General features: G+C 39.0%; 1 protein-coding gene and 1 long non-coding RNA gene across 2 annotated transcripts; both read right to left on the bottom strand.

Moving 5' to 3' along the window:
- Nucleotides 1-332: 332 nt before the first annotated feature.
- On the bottom strand, nucleotides 333-3,602 carry LOC140342206 (uncharacterized). The gene is made up of 4 exons (XR_011923014.1): nucleotides 3,471-3,602; nucleotides 2,502-2,568; nucleotides 1,568-1,593; nucleotides 333-922 (listed from the first exon to the last, which is right to left on the bottom strand). It is a non-coding gene; the product is annotated as an uncharacterized lncRNA (long non-coding RNA).
- Nucleotides 3,603-6,182: 2,580 nt separating this feature from the next.
- On the bottom strand, nucleotides 6,183-14,975 carry LOC140342517 (high affinity immunoglobulin gamma Fc receptor I-like). Its single transcript, XM_072428724.1, has 5 exons — nucleotides 14,798-14,975; nucleotides 11,993-12,247; nucleotides 10,362-10,604; nucleotides 9,489-9,746; nucleotides 6,183-6,496 (listed from the first exon to the last, which is right to left on the bottom strand). Exons 1-5 carry the CDS (start codon nucleotides 14,973-14,975, stop codon nucleotides 6,183-6,185), a joined length of 1,248 nt encoding a protein of 415 aa, XP_072284825.1.
- Between the last annotated feature and the right edge of the window lie 3,452 nt (nucleotides 14,976-18,427).

The raw sequence follows: 18,427 nt of genomic DNA, 5'->3' as shown, positions 1-18,427 counted from the left end.
GTTATTATATAATGTTTTATTATAACTGGGTCAAAAATGACCATTAACAACACAAAGGTCATTAATTATTAGTAATTATTTTTGTTTTATTTTGTTTACATTAGGATCCTGAAAAAGTAAAAAACCCTTGATGCAATAAACAAATTTATGTGGTACCTATATTAATTTAAAAATATGAAAATGGCCTGTGAATTACCCTGATTACATAGGAAGGTTAAATTACCCTCCTGGTCCTGCCTACCAACCCCACAGTTCCGCCCTCCAGCCTAAGGCTTTCGAGTAGATGCCCAGCCAGCATCTGCTTCCCCTGCCCTCACGTCCCCAACGTATACACGCTCGGGGCGCAGATGCTGACAGGCATCTGTGTACCCTGCCGATACCCGGCCAGCATTGCAAGGGGAAGCAGGGCATCGATGGAGAACGCAGCTCGAATGTGGGAACCAGGTAGGACTTTAAAACTACCGGGCAGTGCCACTTTATCAATAGCCAGATATACAATTTTATGAGCGATCTCTCATCCTGCCCTGTCAGCCATGTTGACATTAAATTCAGATGTGCATGAGCAGCTCAGTCTGCTCTGAAATTATTACTGTGAGCAAATAAATACGTGCTCTAATTCTGGACTTTTATTCAGTTTTTTAATGACCAGACTACAACTGCTCAAAGAATTTTAGCTATGTGCCACTGAATGAAAAACCGAGAATGAAGGGAAGCTAAGATTCTTTAGACAGCTTTGGCCAGAACACAACAATAGCTTATTCAGTTTGATAGACAGGTCAGTCACAATTTACTGAAGCTTTTGTTTCCAAATTTGTACATCCCAATACATAATCTTGGTTCAAATTTTAATTTAGAGCCCCCATTCAGACAATAGACTGCGTGATCTTCATCTTCTTGCGTATATTTCAGAATAGACAATGTGCTGGAGAAAAATAGAACACGGTGCTTAGAAACATAATAGAGACCTTTTTTATTGTTATTTTGAAACAAATGAAAATAGTGCATAAAAGTATTTTACTTTCACAGTCGGCACAATCGATTTCTTTTAACATATTTACCTGTCCAATGTCAACTGCTCAGTTGTCTAAATCTATGTTCAGATTGGGGGTGAGGTTGTGGTGCGGTTACCACTTCCCCATGCCTCTCAACAGCTTCCTTGGGTGAGATGCTGCATGAACTATCCCACCCACTGCAATCAACAGAGAGACTATAGGGGCAGCAGTAAATGGTTAACTATCCCCGGTTGTAAAATGTGCAAATTCTTTAAGAACCAGAGCAATGGTGCAGGTTCATCAACACATGTATTTTACATTTCCCCAATGCATGCATTACAACACACTAGTGGGAAGGAGCACTAAGTTCATTAAAGGCAAAAAATTATATAAGAGAATAGATTGCATCTTTTGTTTGGAAATTAAAACTATTTTTTATTCATAGTTTTCTAATTTATTCCACACTATACAGTAACTTGGAAAAATAAATTAATTTAAGCTGCCATGAGAAACCTCTACATGAGATTATTTTCTCATATACACACTTAATAGCTTAGTGAATGTCATGTACTTACATTTTCAGTGTCTCTAGGTAAAAGAGCTACAACAAGAAGAAAGAAAACAGATAAAAAATAAGGAAATGTGCAGTTAATATAATAAACTTTAATTTTGAATTGAATGTTTTTTCAGTATTCCTATTTAACTGATGCTTAATTCTAATGAACTCATTCCTTCCCTTCAGCAGACTCTTATGCAGATATTTTTCATTTCTTTTTTTACTTAGCCATTGACAAGTTTTTTTTTTTCCTGTTTTATGGGAATAATTTGAAAATGTTTGTTTTTAATGTTTTTTTTTTTTTTTTATTCAATTTTGACGTGTGCCATTTTGGCACAAGTACTAAATATTTTGTACTTATTTGTGGCTTTCTATGTTAAGGTAATTTGTACAGAACAATGTGTATTCTATTTTGAAAATGTTAAATACAATAATTGTAACAAAAAAAATGAGTGAAGCCCCCTGGCACTGGGTAATTTTACCTGACACAGACAGAGATCATGTTCTTGTGTCCCCTACCTTTATGCTTAACATTACCTAATGTGTTTTGCATAACCCCATCGCTTCCCATTCCTACAAGTTGTATCAAAGGGCTGCAATGTATAGGTGGGAAGTGACCCATCCATTACTACGATTTGGAAGACTTCCTGAACCATACCTGGGCTCTTTAAATAACATTGGCATGCTTCGTGCCAATAATTTATTTTTGAAAGGGACATAACCTGGCCCCCCCCCCCCAAAAAAAAAAAAAAAAAAAAAATTTTTTTTTTTTTTTTTTTTTTTTTTTTTTTTTTTTAAAAAAAAAAAAAAAAAATATATAGATTTATTCATTTATTTATATTTTTTTTTTCTTATCAAACAGGCCCATATTAAATGGATATCTACTTTGAATTATTTTATTATATGAAGCTGACCTACCACCAGAGACCTCTGATATGGCCATTCCTACTCACTTTTTTATTCCATATGCAAGTTTGGCATAACATACATCCTCGTAAGCAGCTGTGTTTCTTGCAGGTCCTGGAAAAAAAACAATTGAAAGATAAAATCATTCAATCTGGTTGTTTTCAGCTAAATGGGGAGACAATCTTAGGTTTGCTTTTGCTCTTTAGACAATACTACCAAGAACAAACATTCTAGTGAGTAAACCTTGCCAAGCCCTATGAGGTACCATGCTGCAACCTCTTCTTCACCCTGCACAGGCCAAGCCAAAAAAATCAGCTTAACTGGGAATTCAGCTGAAACAGCAAGACATCTACAGCAGCCAGAGTGTGCCTGCATGTGCACCATCCAATGTAATTCATTAATTCATACATTATTAGCAACCAGAAAGTAAATAAGCAGTAAGCTATAACTGAAGGGGAAGTGAATGAAATCGCAGAGGGAGTGTTACCAATCTAATCAATCTGTTATGGTGTTAAGAAAGTTGCTACCTACAGTAGCACCTTTATTAGCATTCTAAGTAAGTGTGCTAACCATTATGTCAGTCACTAAGTGAATAGTTATAATTTGCTGTACACAGTTCTCTTATTAGGGCCCTTTGCAGAAGCACCCTGGCACTGGGTCATTTTACCTGTAACAGACAGAAGTCATGTTCTTGTGTCACCTACCTGTATGCTTTATTAACTAATTTGTTTAGCACATCCACATAAATCCTTGTTACTATAAGTTATATTAGAAAGCTACAATGTATAGGTGTGAAGTGAGCCATCCATTACTGTGATTAGTAGGCTTCCTGACCAATACCTGGGCTCTTTAAAAGGAGAAGTGTGCACAAAGGAAGTGGTTTACATGTCACAAAGCACACCTGTACCTGGAGATTATGCTGCATTCTGCAAAGGCTAAGACATTCAGACAGCTGATTTTTTTATGTTTAGCTGTTTATTGTGTAGGTTTGTTTTAGTCACAAATGGTCACCATACCTGCTTCAGGTGGGTCCATCACTGGCCACATGCTCCTAGGGGGTTGTGATGGGACGCCTTTCTTCTTGATGACAACAACAATCACTATGCTGGCGAGGAGTAGGATGAAGACAATGATCACAACAATAACCGTGATTGTTAAGGTAATTTTAGAATTTTTTTCTATAAAACAAAGATTTGAAGAACGTCAAACAACAATTGGCAGCAGCATACATAGTGTCACAGCATCCATTTACAAATATTTGGCCATTTACAGTCAAGTGACATGTAGTTGATTACTACATGTCCCTGCACTTTGTCCACTGTCCCTGCTTTTAATAATAATAAGCCATACAGACAATAAATTTAAAAAAAGGATCACAGAGCATTTATATATATACAATACTGGAAAGAAAAAAGTACTGGGTCTGTACACCTGCTGTGCCCATTATGTGGTGCTCCTACTATTTCATGGTTCCCAGCACTGCATACCTGCTCTGTTTATTGTGATTCATTTCCATCATCTTTGCACTTAGTACCCAGGTTTATATACCCAGGTATTTACTTTACCCAGCAGTAATAAATAAAAGTGAGCAGGTACACCCAAAACTCACAGTTGACCAGGAAAACATTGGGAAACTTGGCAGGGGGATTTCCCGAATGGGGCATCTAAGATGTATTAGAAACTTGGGACTGAAGCACAGTCATTTAAAACACATGCACTTGAAGTATTCACCTGCAGTAAATGTAAGCTGTATGTAATATGTATTGCTTTTAAAATATGCTTATTAGATTTAACCCTTTTATGTATGTTTTGGGATGCCAAACACTGGGCTGGATCATCACCAAAGTAATCCTGGGCAGAAGCTTTGGGCCTAGGGGAGAACCAGCTACACCCTACCTTCTGCTGCAATACAATATATTCATAATCAGGGCTGGATTCCATCAAGGCCGCCCACTTCTCACATGACCTAGGGTGCCATACCCACTAGGGGGCGGTGTTACAACTTCTCTGTGTAGAAACCTGCTACGGCTAGCACATCAGCTCTACAGTAACAAAGTGTAACATGAAAGTGATTATAGCAAGGGCACATACAGTGCAGATATCTGTGCAGGGTGACATTTGTATTGGAGATATCACTACTCTTTCAACATTCCATCATCTTCTTTCTACCCCTTCACTTTATCTAGCCCTCTCTAAAGTCCTCCATTTCTCTCTCTTTCTTTGTATCCTATGCCCGCTCACATCCCTCCCTCTTTCTCCTCTTCTCTCTCTCCCTTTATCTTTCTTCTCTGTCCCTTCTGTCTTTCCCTTCCTCATCATCCCCATCTCCTCCCGTTTACCTCTCTCCCTGTCCTTCTTTCTTCTCTCTCTTCCCCATTCCCTTATCTCTTTTCGCTCTCCACTCCCCTTTTATCTTTCTCTCTCTCCCTCTCTCTCTCTTTATCCCCTTCCCCCAGTCTCCTTCCTTATTATCTTTCCCCTGGTCCTCTCGTTTTGTCCTATGCCTTATCTTCCTCGTTTGTCTTGTTTTCTCTCCCTCTCTTTCTCAGCTCTTTCCCTGTATCTCCCCAATTCATCTCTGTTACCTCTCACTCTCTCTTCCAATTCTCTCTCTTTTTCTCTCTCCCCTCATCCTCTCTACATCTCTCTTCATTCCCTCTCTACATCCCCATCCCCCTTACTATTTTTCTTTCCCCTGTCTCCCCCCTCCTTTTCCATCTGTCCTTTCCCTCCTTCCCTCTACCTGTATCTATCTCTATTCTCCCATGTTCCCTCCCTCCCTTCCCTCTTCTTTTTTCTCTCTCTCTTTCTTATTCACATGGAATAGCTCCCATTGTGTGTTTTGTGAGTGGCTGGGAAGGGGGCAGCAAAAGCTAGCTGGTCTAGGGGAGCAAAAAGTATACATCCATCTCTGAATATACAGGTATTCATCCATCTCTGAATATAGCAAATGCAGTTGGTTAGAGCTGTGTACTTCTACATCACTTCACTTGATGGACATGTAGACAGTTGGTGTGTTAGGAGACCCATATGGGCAATGTAAATAAAAAGGCTTCTCTTGTGCTTATGGAAATTCTTGTCAATCTTAATTGACAGAACGACTATCATCGTTGGTCGGCGTCGTTGGTTACTTTTTTTACGAACGATTTTTGGCCAATCGGTCGTTCGTCGTTCGTTCGTCGTTCATTTCCAACGATAAAAATTGGAAGTGTGTATGCAGCTTAATTCACATGGAATAGCTCCCATTGTGTGCTTTGTGAGTGGCTGGGAAGGGGCAGCAAAAGCTAGCTGGTCTAGGGGAGCAAAAAGTATACATCCATCTCTGAATATACCAAATGCAGTTGGTTAGAGCTATGTACTTCTACATCACTTGATGGACATGTAGACAGTTGGTGTTAGGAGACCCATATGGGCAATGTAAATAAAAAGGCTTCTCTTGTGCTTGTGGAAGTTCTTATCAATGTTAGTTGACAGAATGGAGGTGGGGGGGGGTGCAAAGCTGCTACCTTATCTAGGGTCTGTGTCTTATTCTATCTATGGACAAAGTAATCTGAGTCATCATTCACTATGGGGATATTTATAAATCAGCTTTACTATCAGACATTTTACACAATATGACCAGATCATAGATGGGAAAGAACTGGAACTGACAGATTCACATAATTTATGGATTGTGAAATATATATAAAATCAGTATATATTTTCAGTTTTGTCTCATAGATTGATCCCTAAATCTTGACTATTGCACACCCACCTTCTACCTGGATATATAATTCTTCACTCCTTTTTCTTACACTGTTATTTGCATTTCTCACTTCACAGAAATAATTCCCAGAATCCTCCAGGTGGGCGGACTGGACTTCATATTCATTGGATAGACCAAATTTCTTCACTTCTTGTCCATCTCTGTAGAAAGCAAACTGCAGTTCTGTCTTCATTCTGAGCGGACTGTGGTTTGTGTTACACACCAGGGTCATGTTGTTACCGGCAGTTGTTATATTACTGTGGGGTATTGCAGTGATATCTGGCTTTGAAAATAGTTCTAGTATAAAAAGGGCAAATGTTATACTTAATAAAATGGAAAATAAAGCCATCATTTTACTGTGCATCTGAACTAGTAAAATTTTGCTTATTATTTTAAAACATTTTCCCCAACATGAATATCCTTTAGTTGAATGAATTGAAACTTACATAAACTAAATCTCTGAACATGCTGTCCATCTGCAGTACACAAAGATCTGTCCTCTGTCTAAGTTAAACTAAGCATCCCATACATTTTATTTTTTACAAAAACAATTTATGAGGACCTGTCTATATTTTACAGTCAGTTTTTATAAAATCAGTCTAATATATGGCTTCAGGTCATGTGATCAAATTTCATGATGAATGTGCTGCAATAATCAAAATCTACAAATGTTAACCTGATAGAACCATTTTACAGCACCACCATCTTCCTTTTTCTTCTTTCCAAAAATGATCTTCAGCCATCTTGATTTGTTGTGGCAGTATGGCTTAACTCCCAAATTCATTCATCCCTCACACACACAAGGGAAGTCAGGAATGCCAGGTTTCTCCAGCAACCAAAGCTGACACTGTGATGTGTAAAATAGCTTTGTTGCCAAAAACAGAGCAGTCAAGGAGGTACAACACATTATTGCAGCAGAGGCATCACCTGCCCTTTTCTGCAATATTGACCTGCCTGATCAAGCAATTGTAAAAGTGGTAATGTTGGGCATTATTGTATGTCACCAGTAGAGGGCACCAGAATCGAAGATTATTTAGAAGAACAAGAACAGAGGGTATCGGAAAAGCGGGACTTTCAAGGGCTTACTTAGGTAAAAAAATCATGAAAGAACCTTTTAATTCAACCATTTTAAAACAATTTACTACAAAATAAACAGATCACCATCAATATAGATATGGTGATAGGATCTCAAAATTATCACTAACTTTTGAAACAATAAATCACCCCTCCAAAGGGAAAATCTTTTACAAATTTATTGTACAGTTGGAGGGGTGTTCATTTGACGCGTTTCGTAGCAATTTTAGCTGCTTCCTCAGGAATGATTGGTTGGGATCATATATCCATCTATAACAATCTTGACCAAAAAATGAGATGACAAAATTACAAAATTTAAAAAAAAAAATAAATAAATATCATTCTCACAAAGGATAACAAAGTTGAACCTATAGTTTCAAGATTGTAACGATGCTGGGGGTGCAGAGACAGCAGGACACTACTGGGCTAATCCGTAATAAATTGGAAAATTCACTTTTAGTTTATTTGAAAAATTATTGATAATAAACAATAAATTCTCATTGTTTTATTTGTAGCACATTGTTTTAAAATGGTTTGAAATAAAATGTTCTTATATGATTTTTTACCCAAGTAAGATCTTAAAAGTCCCGCTTTTCTGAACCTCTCTGTTTTGTTCTTCTAAAATAACACTGTAATTTTAGTTTATTTTGACATACCTCTGTGTATGGTCCACCCACTTCCTGCTTCCTTGTGACATCGCTTCCTGTTGCCACATATGATTTATCATTCACCTCTTTCATGGAAGCACTTTTTTTCTAGTAAAGCCAACTTATAGGCTCTCTTAGCCAAGATAAGCTTTGCACTTACCCTCACATGTGACACCTACACCAGCACCAGCAGTACTGTGTACCAAAACCTGACCCACAACCCATTCTGATGGAGGGTAACACCCCGGATGTTGACACATCTTCACCTGTTCAGCAAAGATTGAGTACAACCTGGGGCTAAAGGGATTTTTTTTAAATTTTTCAACTTTTTTAGGGGGTGCATTTACTTTCCCGGGGCTCAGGGATAAGTTCCCTTAAAAGGAGCGGAATTGTACTGCTCACTGCTGCCCCCATTCATTCCCCATGGGGCTGCCACTGGGAGAAGCTGCATGTAGTTTCTCCTAAGAGGCAGCAGTTTAGTGGCATGACGAAGAAGTAACTGAACCACGACCTTTTGTCCAATGTGAACACAGTCTTACTTTGCCTTTGGTGCTGGGCTCTCCTTCCTCCCAGCCCTTTCTGAGTGGGGCCCTCTGTTCTGTGTCCCTTGAGGCCCCATAGGAGTTCAGTCAAGGGGCTTCAGTGGAAAATCATCTCAGAACATTCAAATATCCTCCTTATCTCTCACAGGGCCTGCTTTATTAAAGCTCTCTAAGGCTTCCAATTCAACTCTAAATAAGTGGCTGGGGGAACAAAACACCCCTGGACATTGCATGTACCAGTGCAACAATTCAATTAGTGTAAACCTCCCCCAAATGAGACCCTATTGTTAGACCTTTCAATTCAACAACACTCTATATTTGCATGTAATGTAGTATAGGCATGTCTGTAAATGTACCTGTAAAGTCTTATATGCCACTTGCTGCTGCCATTTTGGATCTAATGTCAGCAACCCTAGCAGTCTCAGAGTTGTCACTCAACTAAAACTCTACACCATGGTTTCTCAAAAGATCCAAATGGTTCCTCCAGTGGTTACTATGGATCTTTTGCATAAAGAGCAATTTATGTTGCACCAATGATCTTGGCTATCTGTAACGCCGATGTTCTTCCCAATGGCCAGCAATGTAAGAGGCATTGTTCCCACTAATTACCACACTAATATACTGTGAACGGTGGATTAAGTTATAGCTGGGGTTACCTGAGGGCATGAAAATTATTGCAAGGGTTCCTCCATTCTTCCCACCTGCTCTGTAAAAGGTTAGGTAAGGAGGGGCATGAGAGCTTGGACGACACAGACAGTAATTAAAGCACTACTCAAACTAGAGGGGCTGTGATGTGCAAGGCAGGAGGTTGCTTTTTCTAGGGAACTAACTAGCCAAAATTTCCAGAAAGTTCAGAGGTGCACTACAAATATGATTTATGCCAAGAAAATATACTTCATGTGGGCAGTAATTGCAGTTTGTCTGTAGAAGAGTTTCAGCTCACAGTTGGCAGCAATAGGAAAGAGCACAGACATACATCTACTCTATACGGTTACTTTGCCATGGCACAACATGATAAGAAGTTACCTTTGACATGTATGGATGCTTCATCTGTGTATGGTACATATTCACCCCGGGATAATATTCTCTCACATCTGTATCTTCCAGACACATCAGAATTTCCAGAAATAAGAGCTATGCTAGGATCATGGAATGATTTAAAAATGGCATTATTATTTTTGTAGAATGTTGTCCCATGTACAGAATACTCGGGGCGGCTGTGACACCTCAGAAGTACATCTCTCGCCTTATATACAAAGAAAGGAGCCTGCAGGATGAGAGGACCTGCAATACAAAATAATGATTTGATTATAAAGATAATAAATCATGATATAAAGATTGCAGCAACCCAAACCATGCAATTAATTTCAGATAACTGTCTCAGCTCAATGAATAAATCAATAAGTCAACAGCTCAATTAGATGTATTTGTGCCTAGTGCTTATCTCGGTAATCTGATGAGGTAACACATATGTTCCTTTTCCTCTTTTTCTTGTGGTGGGCATTTTTCTATGATGCTGAGAGCAGCACCAACACCAGCACTTCAGCGCCATTGTCTACATAAATACAGTAATACCTTGTGAACCGGTTACCTTTCTTCAAACGATTTCTGTACTATTCTCTAATTTAAATGTACTTTGTTGTGTAAAAAACTTGTTTTCAATATCAAAGCTAGTAAAATATGGAGAAGACCCTTTACATTTATGCACTGTGAGAACACATCCAATAATGCATGCTGTTCTGCTCACTGTCCATTCTGCCTATGGCCCACATCACCTGTCCAGGACTTCTGGCATCTCTGCCACTCTGTGCCCCATGCTTCCTGTCTCCATTTGACGCGTAGCTACTGGTGCAAGAGAACACTTCTTGTTACTTGAAAGAAACAAAATGATCAGCTCACCATCACTGACATCCAGCCTGAATTTAGCACTTTTACCAAGATTAGTCTGGCATTGGTAGATCCCACTGTGTCCAACCTGGGCAGATGTGATTCTATAGCTCAGTTCTTCTGCTACCATCACATCATTATGGAACCAGTGATAATTCAGATGACTTTCTCCATGGCAGATCATTGTTATAGACTCTCCTGTAAGTAACTTGTTCCAGTTTGGTTGGAAGGTCACTCGCACACTCCCATAAGTTCCTGTAAGACAATATACAGAATTAGAAATGAACAGATAAAAATGTATAAATTATTATTAACTTCTTGGGTGGAAACCCTGAGTGTGACTCAGGGTAGAAAAAAGATGCTAAAAGCTGTAACCCTGAGACACACTCGGGGTAGATAAACCTATGGGAAGTAATAGCAAATCAAGTCTTACCTAATCCGCTGGTATCCCGCGTTGTCCTGTTCTGCTATGTCCGTCTTCTTTCTTCGTCCGATGGCTTCCTCTGCACTCGATGAGTCACTGGCGGGGCAGGCAGGGCGGGGTGGGAAATTCAAATCTATTTGTATTGCATTAAATACAAAATAACTGTATAGAATGCAATGCAGTGGATTTATATGTTTAAAAGCAATGCATTGTCTTTCATGAACATTTATTTTGCAGTATTATAAAATAGTATGAGTATATTTATTTATTTATTTTTTCATTTTAAATTTTTTATTTTTAGTTAATTTAATGTTTTGACGTGATTTTGTCTTTCAAATTTTTCATACTCATACTATTATATTATTCTGTAAAATACATTTTCGTGAAAAAACGCTTTTAGACATATTAATCCAGACAGAAATGAACCGCCCAGAAGGTTAATGGTTAATATTCCTGAATGTTAATAATGGTAGGAGTAATAAAAAAAGGAACTTTAAAACAAAATTCTTTACCAAAAATGCAAATTTTTCCTTAAAATCAAATTTGCATGGATAAAGTTTATTACAAAGCCCCCAGACATAGTATTGTCAAAATAAGTATAAGATGTGAATTTTCTGTAAGGTAAATTATAGGGAGGAAATGCATTTTAAAGCTTACAGGAGGGTAAATTTGCATTGGAATATAGTTCAATATTATATCAATATTTTGATATAGACTAGGTTTTTGTCCAAAGTCATTTGGCAGTATACCTCTTAATATGTCACATGCGTTATCTTATATGATATAGAAACACTTACTGCTGCAGCTGAGGTTTTACATTGTGACAAAACACATATCCATGCCTGAAACACATTAAAGTGGTGTACGTTATTTATGTATTTTTTAATTCTTTAAAAAACATTGTAAAATGATAAAATATTCTGGGATTACTCCTTAATTATAAAACTAGGGGATGTGCACATATGGATGCTGGGGGAGGGGGGGTCTGTTGGAAAGGGAGGTATGTTTGAATACACAAAATGTCACTCAGTTCCAGTTGGCCCCTCTGGTTTTTCAAGTATCTTAAAAATTCAGCAGCTTTATGTTTAATTGTAAAAATTAGCCATTTGTAAAAGATTGATTTCTGTGGCAAAAAAACAACCTTGTAGAAATTTTGTAATAACCTCTACTTCAAAAACCTTTGTAAATTACAAATCTAAGATCACTTACTGAGGTTTACCTGTGTAAGAAATATTGGTCTCAGCACTGTGAGTATCTGTGATAGTAGTCAGGAGTTGTTTTGTACATCTGTAGTTGTCTGTCAGGTCTGTATATTTTATAGGCAGTAGATCAGGGTCGGTGGCCGATGTCTGGATTATCTGATTGTTCCTGTAGAATATTGTCTGTTTTACAGAACGTCCCTGTGGACTGTGACATCGGAGAGACACGTCATCACCTTCATGTACATAGAGCGGAGCCTGAAGGATGACCGGACCTACAAAACATGACATCTGATGAATCCATGAGCATTGATGTGAACTCACAGTTTTGTTAGGATAGAAACACCAATTTTTAAACACCATATTGAATTAATCTGCCAAAGTATGTACACCAATCTGACTAGATTAACTCCTGAAAAGTCATTTTAACAATATATACTTAAATATTGTGCTTAACCATGGGATATGTTTATAAATACTTTCATGCAAGATTCCTCCAAGTTCTATCCAAAATCAATCCACTTTTCACATTGCCAAATTAGAAATTGATGTAACATGTGACTGATTTACACATTTTCTAATTGAATCCATAGTGAAAAAAATAGAGGGTCAAATTCGGGTGAATCTTGGGTAAATAAATGTATAAATAGACACTGAGGCATTGTTTTTCTAAAGCTCTCCGAGGCTGGGGACAATACACTTTAACCAGTGAAGCTGGGTGATCCAGAAAATCTGGAATGGATATTGTATTCCCTTACTATTTGCTAGCAAATGTTTTGAATCCTGGATCAGACCCATGGGCAACTGCTGCTCTAGAATGCCTTTATTTATATACCATTTGCTATATTGTATCGAAGGCATCTCAAGACGACGAGTTTTATCTGTTGAATCATTCATTATACTTATGTGCTTTATATTCTGCCTGGCCAAACAAGTCACAACAATTCACACACTCTGTTAGTTCCTTGGACCATCTTTAGCTTTGATTACAGTAAGTATTTTCCATGTTATTGTTTTGATGAACTTGTCACAAACAGATCTTGTATTGATGTTGGGAGAGTTAGAGCACTGCATGAAGTCTTCTCCAGCACATCCCAAAAATTCTCATTGTGTTTAGGATCTAAACTCTGTGGTGGCTCATTCATGTGTGAAAATGATGTATCATGCGTTTTAGGCTAGGACAGCACAGGGAAGCATTCATACTCTTTGTAGATGAAGCCATGGCCAGAACCAAACAATGAAAAGCAAAGGCATTCACGGTAATCCACACAGCCCAATTATAAAACAATATATAGCATAGTCTGATGATACAAGTCATCAACTAATAATACATATATTGTACCAGATGTCAAGGGCGGGTCCTGGAAGGTAGAAACATTTCTCACTTCCTTTGGTCGTGATCCCTCTGAAAAGAGGTCACTTATTGCAGAAGGATTCCTATCCCACTGCAGTACAGACAAGGATTTTACACTGGCCTAACAGGTATGTCTGGAGTTGCCAGGAAATGGGGGTGTCAGTCTCAATGGACCAGGACTGAGCAGCCAATGTTGTTTGGAGAAAAGTAAAGAGAAAGAGTGACACCAAAGAGAGTTGCCCAAAATCTATATTGGTTTGGTAAGAGAGTTCAGTCTCGAAGGCCCAGCCTGTAGATTACATGGAGGAGAGAAAGAAGAAGAAAAAAAGACAGGCTTTTGTAGGGCCAGATGGATATTTGATAAAACAGTTATTAAGCTTTATTCATTTTACACATCCAAAAAGCTAGACAGAGACCGCCTATGCTAGCCCTAACTTAACATAGGAGTACTGTTCTAGCATCAAATGGTTAGTTTACATAGAATTTCAGCAATGTTTATTTGTACAAGGTTGGATTTCCCTGCCTGACGCGTTTCACCCAGTGAGGCTTTGTTCAGCAGGTTGGGAGATCGCAATTGGATTGCTGAAACCTTGAACTTGGGAAGAAGCTGATTAGTGCCTATCATTCCTCAAGTGGATGAAAAGGATAAAATCAGTTGTTTCCCTGGATAAGCTCGATGCTATATGCTGTTTTTTTTGGTGTAAGTACCCAAGTTTGTTTTAGAAAATTGGGGTTGGTAATAGCATAACTGACCTCTGGCAGCTGTCCAGATAGAGGGCACTATTCAGCTTCTTCCCAAGTTCAAGGTTTCAGCAATCTAATTCCAATCTCCCAATCCCGAGGAAGCCCCACGAGGCAAAACGCGTGAGGAAGGGAAATCCAACCTTGTACGCATAAACATTGTTGAAATTTTATATAAACAAACAGTTTGATGCTAGAACAGTAGTCCAATGTTAAGCTAAGGCTAGCATAGGCGGTCTAGCCTTTAGGATGTTTAATACGAATAAAGCTTAATCATTTTTTATTAAATATCCATTTGGCCCCACAAAAGCCTGTCTTTTCTTTCTTCTTCTTTCTCTCCTCCACGTTTGGAATAAAGGCTTTGAAGCTGCAACACTTGCTACCTGTAAGTACCATGTCCAATCCTAATGCTGCAGCTTGCGCAGCAGGACTTAAATTTGCAGATCATCTGGGACTTATTGCTGAAGTAAGCTATTTTGTGTTGCTGGACCAAACTGTTTTGGTTTACGCTAAGCTAAAGTGAGTCTGTTTTTGAGTTATGATTGTCCCATAATAAATGGTCTTTGCAAATGTCCCACAGTATTCTGTGATGTGCTAATCCCTCTGTACAATTGATAGGTTAGGTGACAACATAAAGGCCAGCCAGTTGATATCACCTGTTCAAATTAAATTAGGCAAGCAATAAGTTTGTGACAACAGATGGCAGAGCATATTAAAAATATCAACTTACCATAGGTAACATTTATTGTGATCTTTTCACTTGTACCACCAATGCTGTCTAAACACCAGTAATCCCCATTGTCTCCTGTCAATGCATATGAAATGGCATAGTCCTTTGATGAAGATACCAGCTGGTTATTATGGTACCATTCATGGTATGATGCAGCAGGCTCCACATAACAGCTCATTGTTATAGACTCTCCTACAAAGATCTTATTCCAGTTTGGTTTGAAGATCATCACAGGTCTTGTTGCAGATCCTGCAAGGTATTAATGGTTAACCAGATAAAAAATTACATTACCTACCTGTTAAGCTGAACTAACTTTTGCTAAGATAGAGGGAAAAAGTACCACAGCACTGTGCTGTTATGTTACAGTCCATTTAAAATAGAACTAGAATGGCGCAGAGAAAACCTGGCATATATGACCATGTTTTACAGCGGTTCTTTTGACCCGGGGTACATACTGAGATAAAGAGTTTTTGTAAGTCGTGTGCCACCTGTCAAATTTCACCTCTAGTGAAATTGGGACTACCTCCTCCCTTATCTAATGTTTGCAATCAAGGAAGTCCCCCAGGCTTCTACAGGGATCTCACCCTTTTAATTACTGTATGGGTGCCACCCCAAGGACTTCTGGATCTGGCAAAAGAGAACACATGGAAAAGTGAGTGCTGACATGCAAGACCGTCTGGCAGAGGTCATGCCCCTGGTGAGAAAACATCTGCTTCAGGCTGAGGAAGCTCAAAGTAGTGTATTTATTAGATCTGTGCTCATGGTCAGAGATTCCAACCTGGTGACCGAGTGTTGGTCCTGGACCCTACGGGGGGAGTAAGTTTTTGGTAAGTAAGTCGTGTACACCTGAATAAGCCCTGGTAGGAGCGAGAAGCTTTATCTGCCCACCACACAGCTGCAGCTCAGGAGTTTCAGAATCAAAGTGTCTGAGACCCTCTCCCTGAGTCAGAAACAGGAAGTAAGGGAGTTCCTGATTCGAAACAGGCAAATATTCTCAGACCGGCCTAGTCTGACAAATATTATAAACCATGAATATTAAAAAGCATGACAATTATGCTTTCCCCATGCCCAGGGTGAATGAGCCCATGGAGAGGCTAGGACCAGCCAGGTGCATCACTGCCCTAGACCTTACCAAGGATTACTGGCGGGTACCCTTAACTGATGAGACCAAAGAGAAAACCACTTTCTGGCAAGGGGCCATTGACAATACATGGGGTTAAGGTTTGGATTGCACTGGGCCCCAGCCTCCTTCCAGAGAATGATAGACTGCATACTGACATGGATATGTGTTTTGTCACAATGGAGGATCTGTTAAGCTCAATGGTGAGATCATAGCAATTAATTAAAAGAATGATTTTTTAGGGGAACAGTGACTTTTAATGCAACCTCGCCAGTGTAAAGCTGCCGGAGATGCGCGGCTTCGGCCGCGAGCTTTTTCAGTTGCTGAATAGCGCTACGGCGTACGATTTCGGATCGCGAATACGAATGCGCGAGCGATCATCGGATTCTGCTTGATGAATCAGGGGCAATGTTATGAAAGTGCCAAGTACTTATTGCCCCTGTTTTTATTAAAGAGTTCCTGGCCCAATCTAGTGACATACCTCAGCAGAAAACCTATCCCAACAGAGAGCAAGGGTAACTTGAAAGTTCCTGTCCCTGCACAATGCTCATGGCAAGATTGAGTTGCCTCACTGTCATCCCACCATTTGAAGTTGATCCCTCACAATATATATATGTGTATATATATATATATATATATATATATATATATATATATATGTACTGTATATTTTAGAGAACTTGCTCTAGGATTATCTTGCTGGGAGTAAAGTAGGAGATTTACATTAAATCACAGAAATAAATAAATTGAAAGTAACAGTCATGTCACCAGCCTCTGGTCAAAACTTCATCATTGCAAATATAATACATGAGAAAAATTATCCTAGATTAATTAACCAGCCATGCCAAACTATGAGGAGGGAAGATGGAGTTATTTAAACCACTGGCCAGTATAACTGCCAGATCTCAACCCAATCTACCTCACTTTACCATAAAGTCAGAGACATTGGAGAAACTATAGAAAGGACGGGTTAAATTTCTCCCAAATTTCAACTAAAGTATATTCAGCAAAGCTGCAAACCATGCAAATAGAAGATCATGTTATTAATGTGAACTCAGATATAAACAGTCATATCAACAGAATATTTATATAAAATTATTATTTTTTTAAATATATCTAATATAATTTATGAACAGTTAACCACCACTGTGGGAAATAAAAGTGTTATGGAAAGCATGAACATTGCTGGGGTATTTAAAATATAAGTATATATTACTACTCACCGATGAAGAATATGAGATGACTGATAAGATGCAGTCTATACATTATACTCCCCATATTATACAATGCTGACTCTATGCCAAAGAAAATTGCAGTTAATAAATATGTATGTAACATACTATAAAGGCTTCTGTAGACATACAAACATATTATACTTTTAGATTAATTCATTTTGCATTGGAGATCAGTTTTAGATGCTTCATAATTATATACTGTTGCTGCTTGTGGCCACTTTCTGAACTGGTATCTGTCACACTAGAGGAGACAGAGCCACCAGGGGGGGCACTACAGCTTGCACAAAAGTGGTGTGAGAAGGGCCAAGGCGCAGAATCTAAGCAGCAAGTCTAAGCTCTCTGGTGCCTCTAGTGGTGGGGATGAGGCAGTGCTGGAAACCACCAGGTTGTGATCCTTTGGCACAGCAGGGTGGGCAGCAAGATACATGGTATCAAATCACAAATCAAAAGAATCATCAAGGAAGGCCAGGGTCAGGGCAGGCAGCAAGCAAGAAAGGTCAGGTTACAAGCCAGGGGGCAAATACCAGCAATCCAAGAAATAAATACCAGTAACCCAGAGGCCACTGAAGACACAGGGAAAACAAGAGACACTGGAAGCAACAGGTGACACAGGAATATATACAGACAGAGAGGAACACTGGAACAGCAAGGGAATAGGCTGGAAACAACAGACTGGGCAAAAAAGGGTTAACACAGGAGCTGGACAGAGGAAACACTGAAATAACCAACAGGTGTACAGGAACTAGCTCTGAAGCTATGGGCTCAGCACTAGTGGAGGCACGTTGCACGAATGCTGAGTACTGTGTCTGAGCCAGCTAAATAACCATGTATAGTTAAGGCTATTAGGCTGTTAGGCTATTTTCTGATTGGTCGGCGGGATGGGTGAAACTGATACGGCTTTGAAGTATAGGCACACCCAGAGTCAGAACTGTCTGCATGCACAGGAGAAAGGCGTCTGTGCTTTAGAGAGGAAGAGTTAAGTTTGACAATATCAGCTGCTTCAAGCTTTTTTTTGCTTTTGCATTTACACAGAAGTGAACGAATGTACACAGGTCTTCAAAGAACTATGGATGACAGCAAAAGATCGGCTACTGCAAGCGCAGAAGAAAATTAAATAAGAAGTGTCCCTAGGGAAGGCAGACAGGAAACATACAGAACATACAGCATAATTTTAATAACTTGTTACAAACATTCCTTTTAAATCTTTTAAAGGAGGTATTTAGTTTTATGTGGACTGATCAACAGAAAAGTCTTAAATGCCAAAGTGATCGGATC

The sequence above is a fragment of the Pyxicephalus adspersus genome, chromosome 12, assembly GCF_032062135.1.
Source record: "Pyxicephalus adspersus chromosome 12, UCB_Pads_2.0, whole genome shotgun sequence".
NCBI classification, from domain to species: domain Eukaryota; kingdom Metazoa; phylum Chordata; class Amphibia; order Anura; family Pyxicephalidae; genus Pyxicephalus; species Pyxicephalus adspersus.
Note: the sequence above shows the minus strand (reverse complement) of the source record. Positions and strands in the feature narration are given on the sequence as shown.

What these genes read in the sequence shown, in the direction of transcription:
- LOC140342517 (XM_072428724.1), bottom strand. Translation starts at nt 14,975, where the DNA reads ATGAGCTGTTATGTGGAGCCTGCTGCATCATACCATGAATGGTACCAT. An exon ending in CACAATAAATGTTACCTATG is followed by an intron (nt 12,248 to 14,797) that starts GTAAGTTGATAT and finishes CATGTTTTGTAG; the next exon opens with GTCCGGTCATCCTTCAGGCT. An exon ending in AGCATCCATACATGTCAAAG is followed by an intron (nt 6,497 to 9,488) that starts GTAACTTCTTAT and finishes TTTTTATACTAG; the next exon opens with AACTATTTTCAAAGCCAGAT.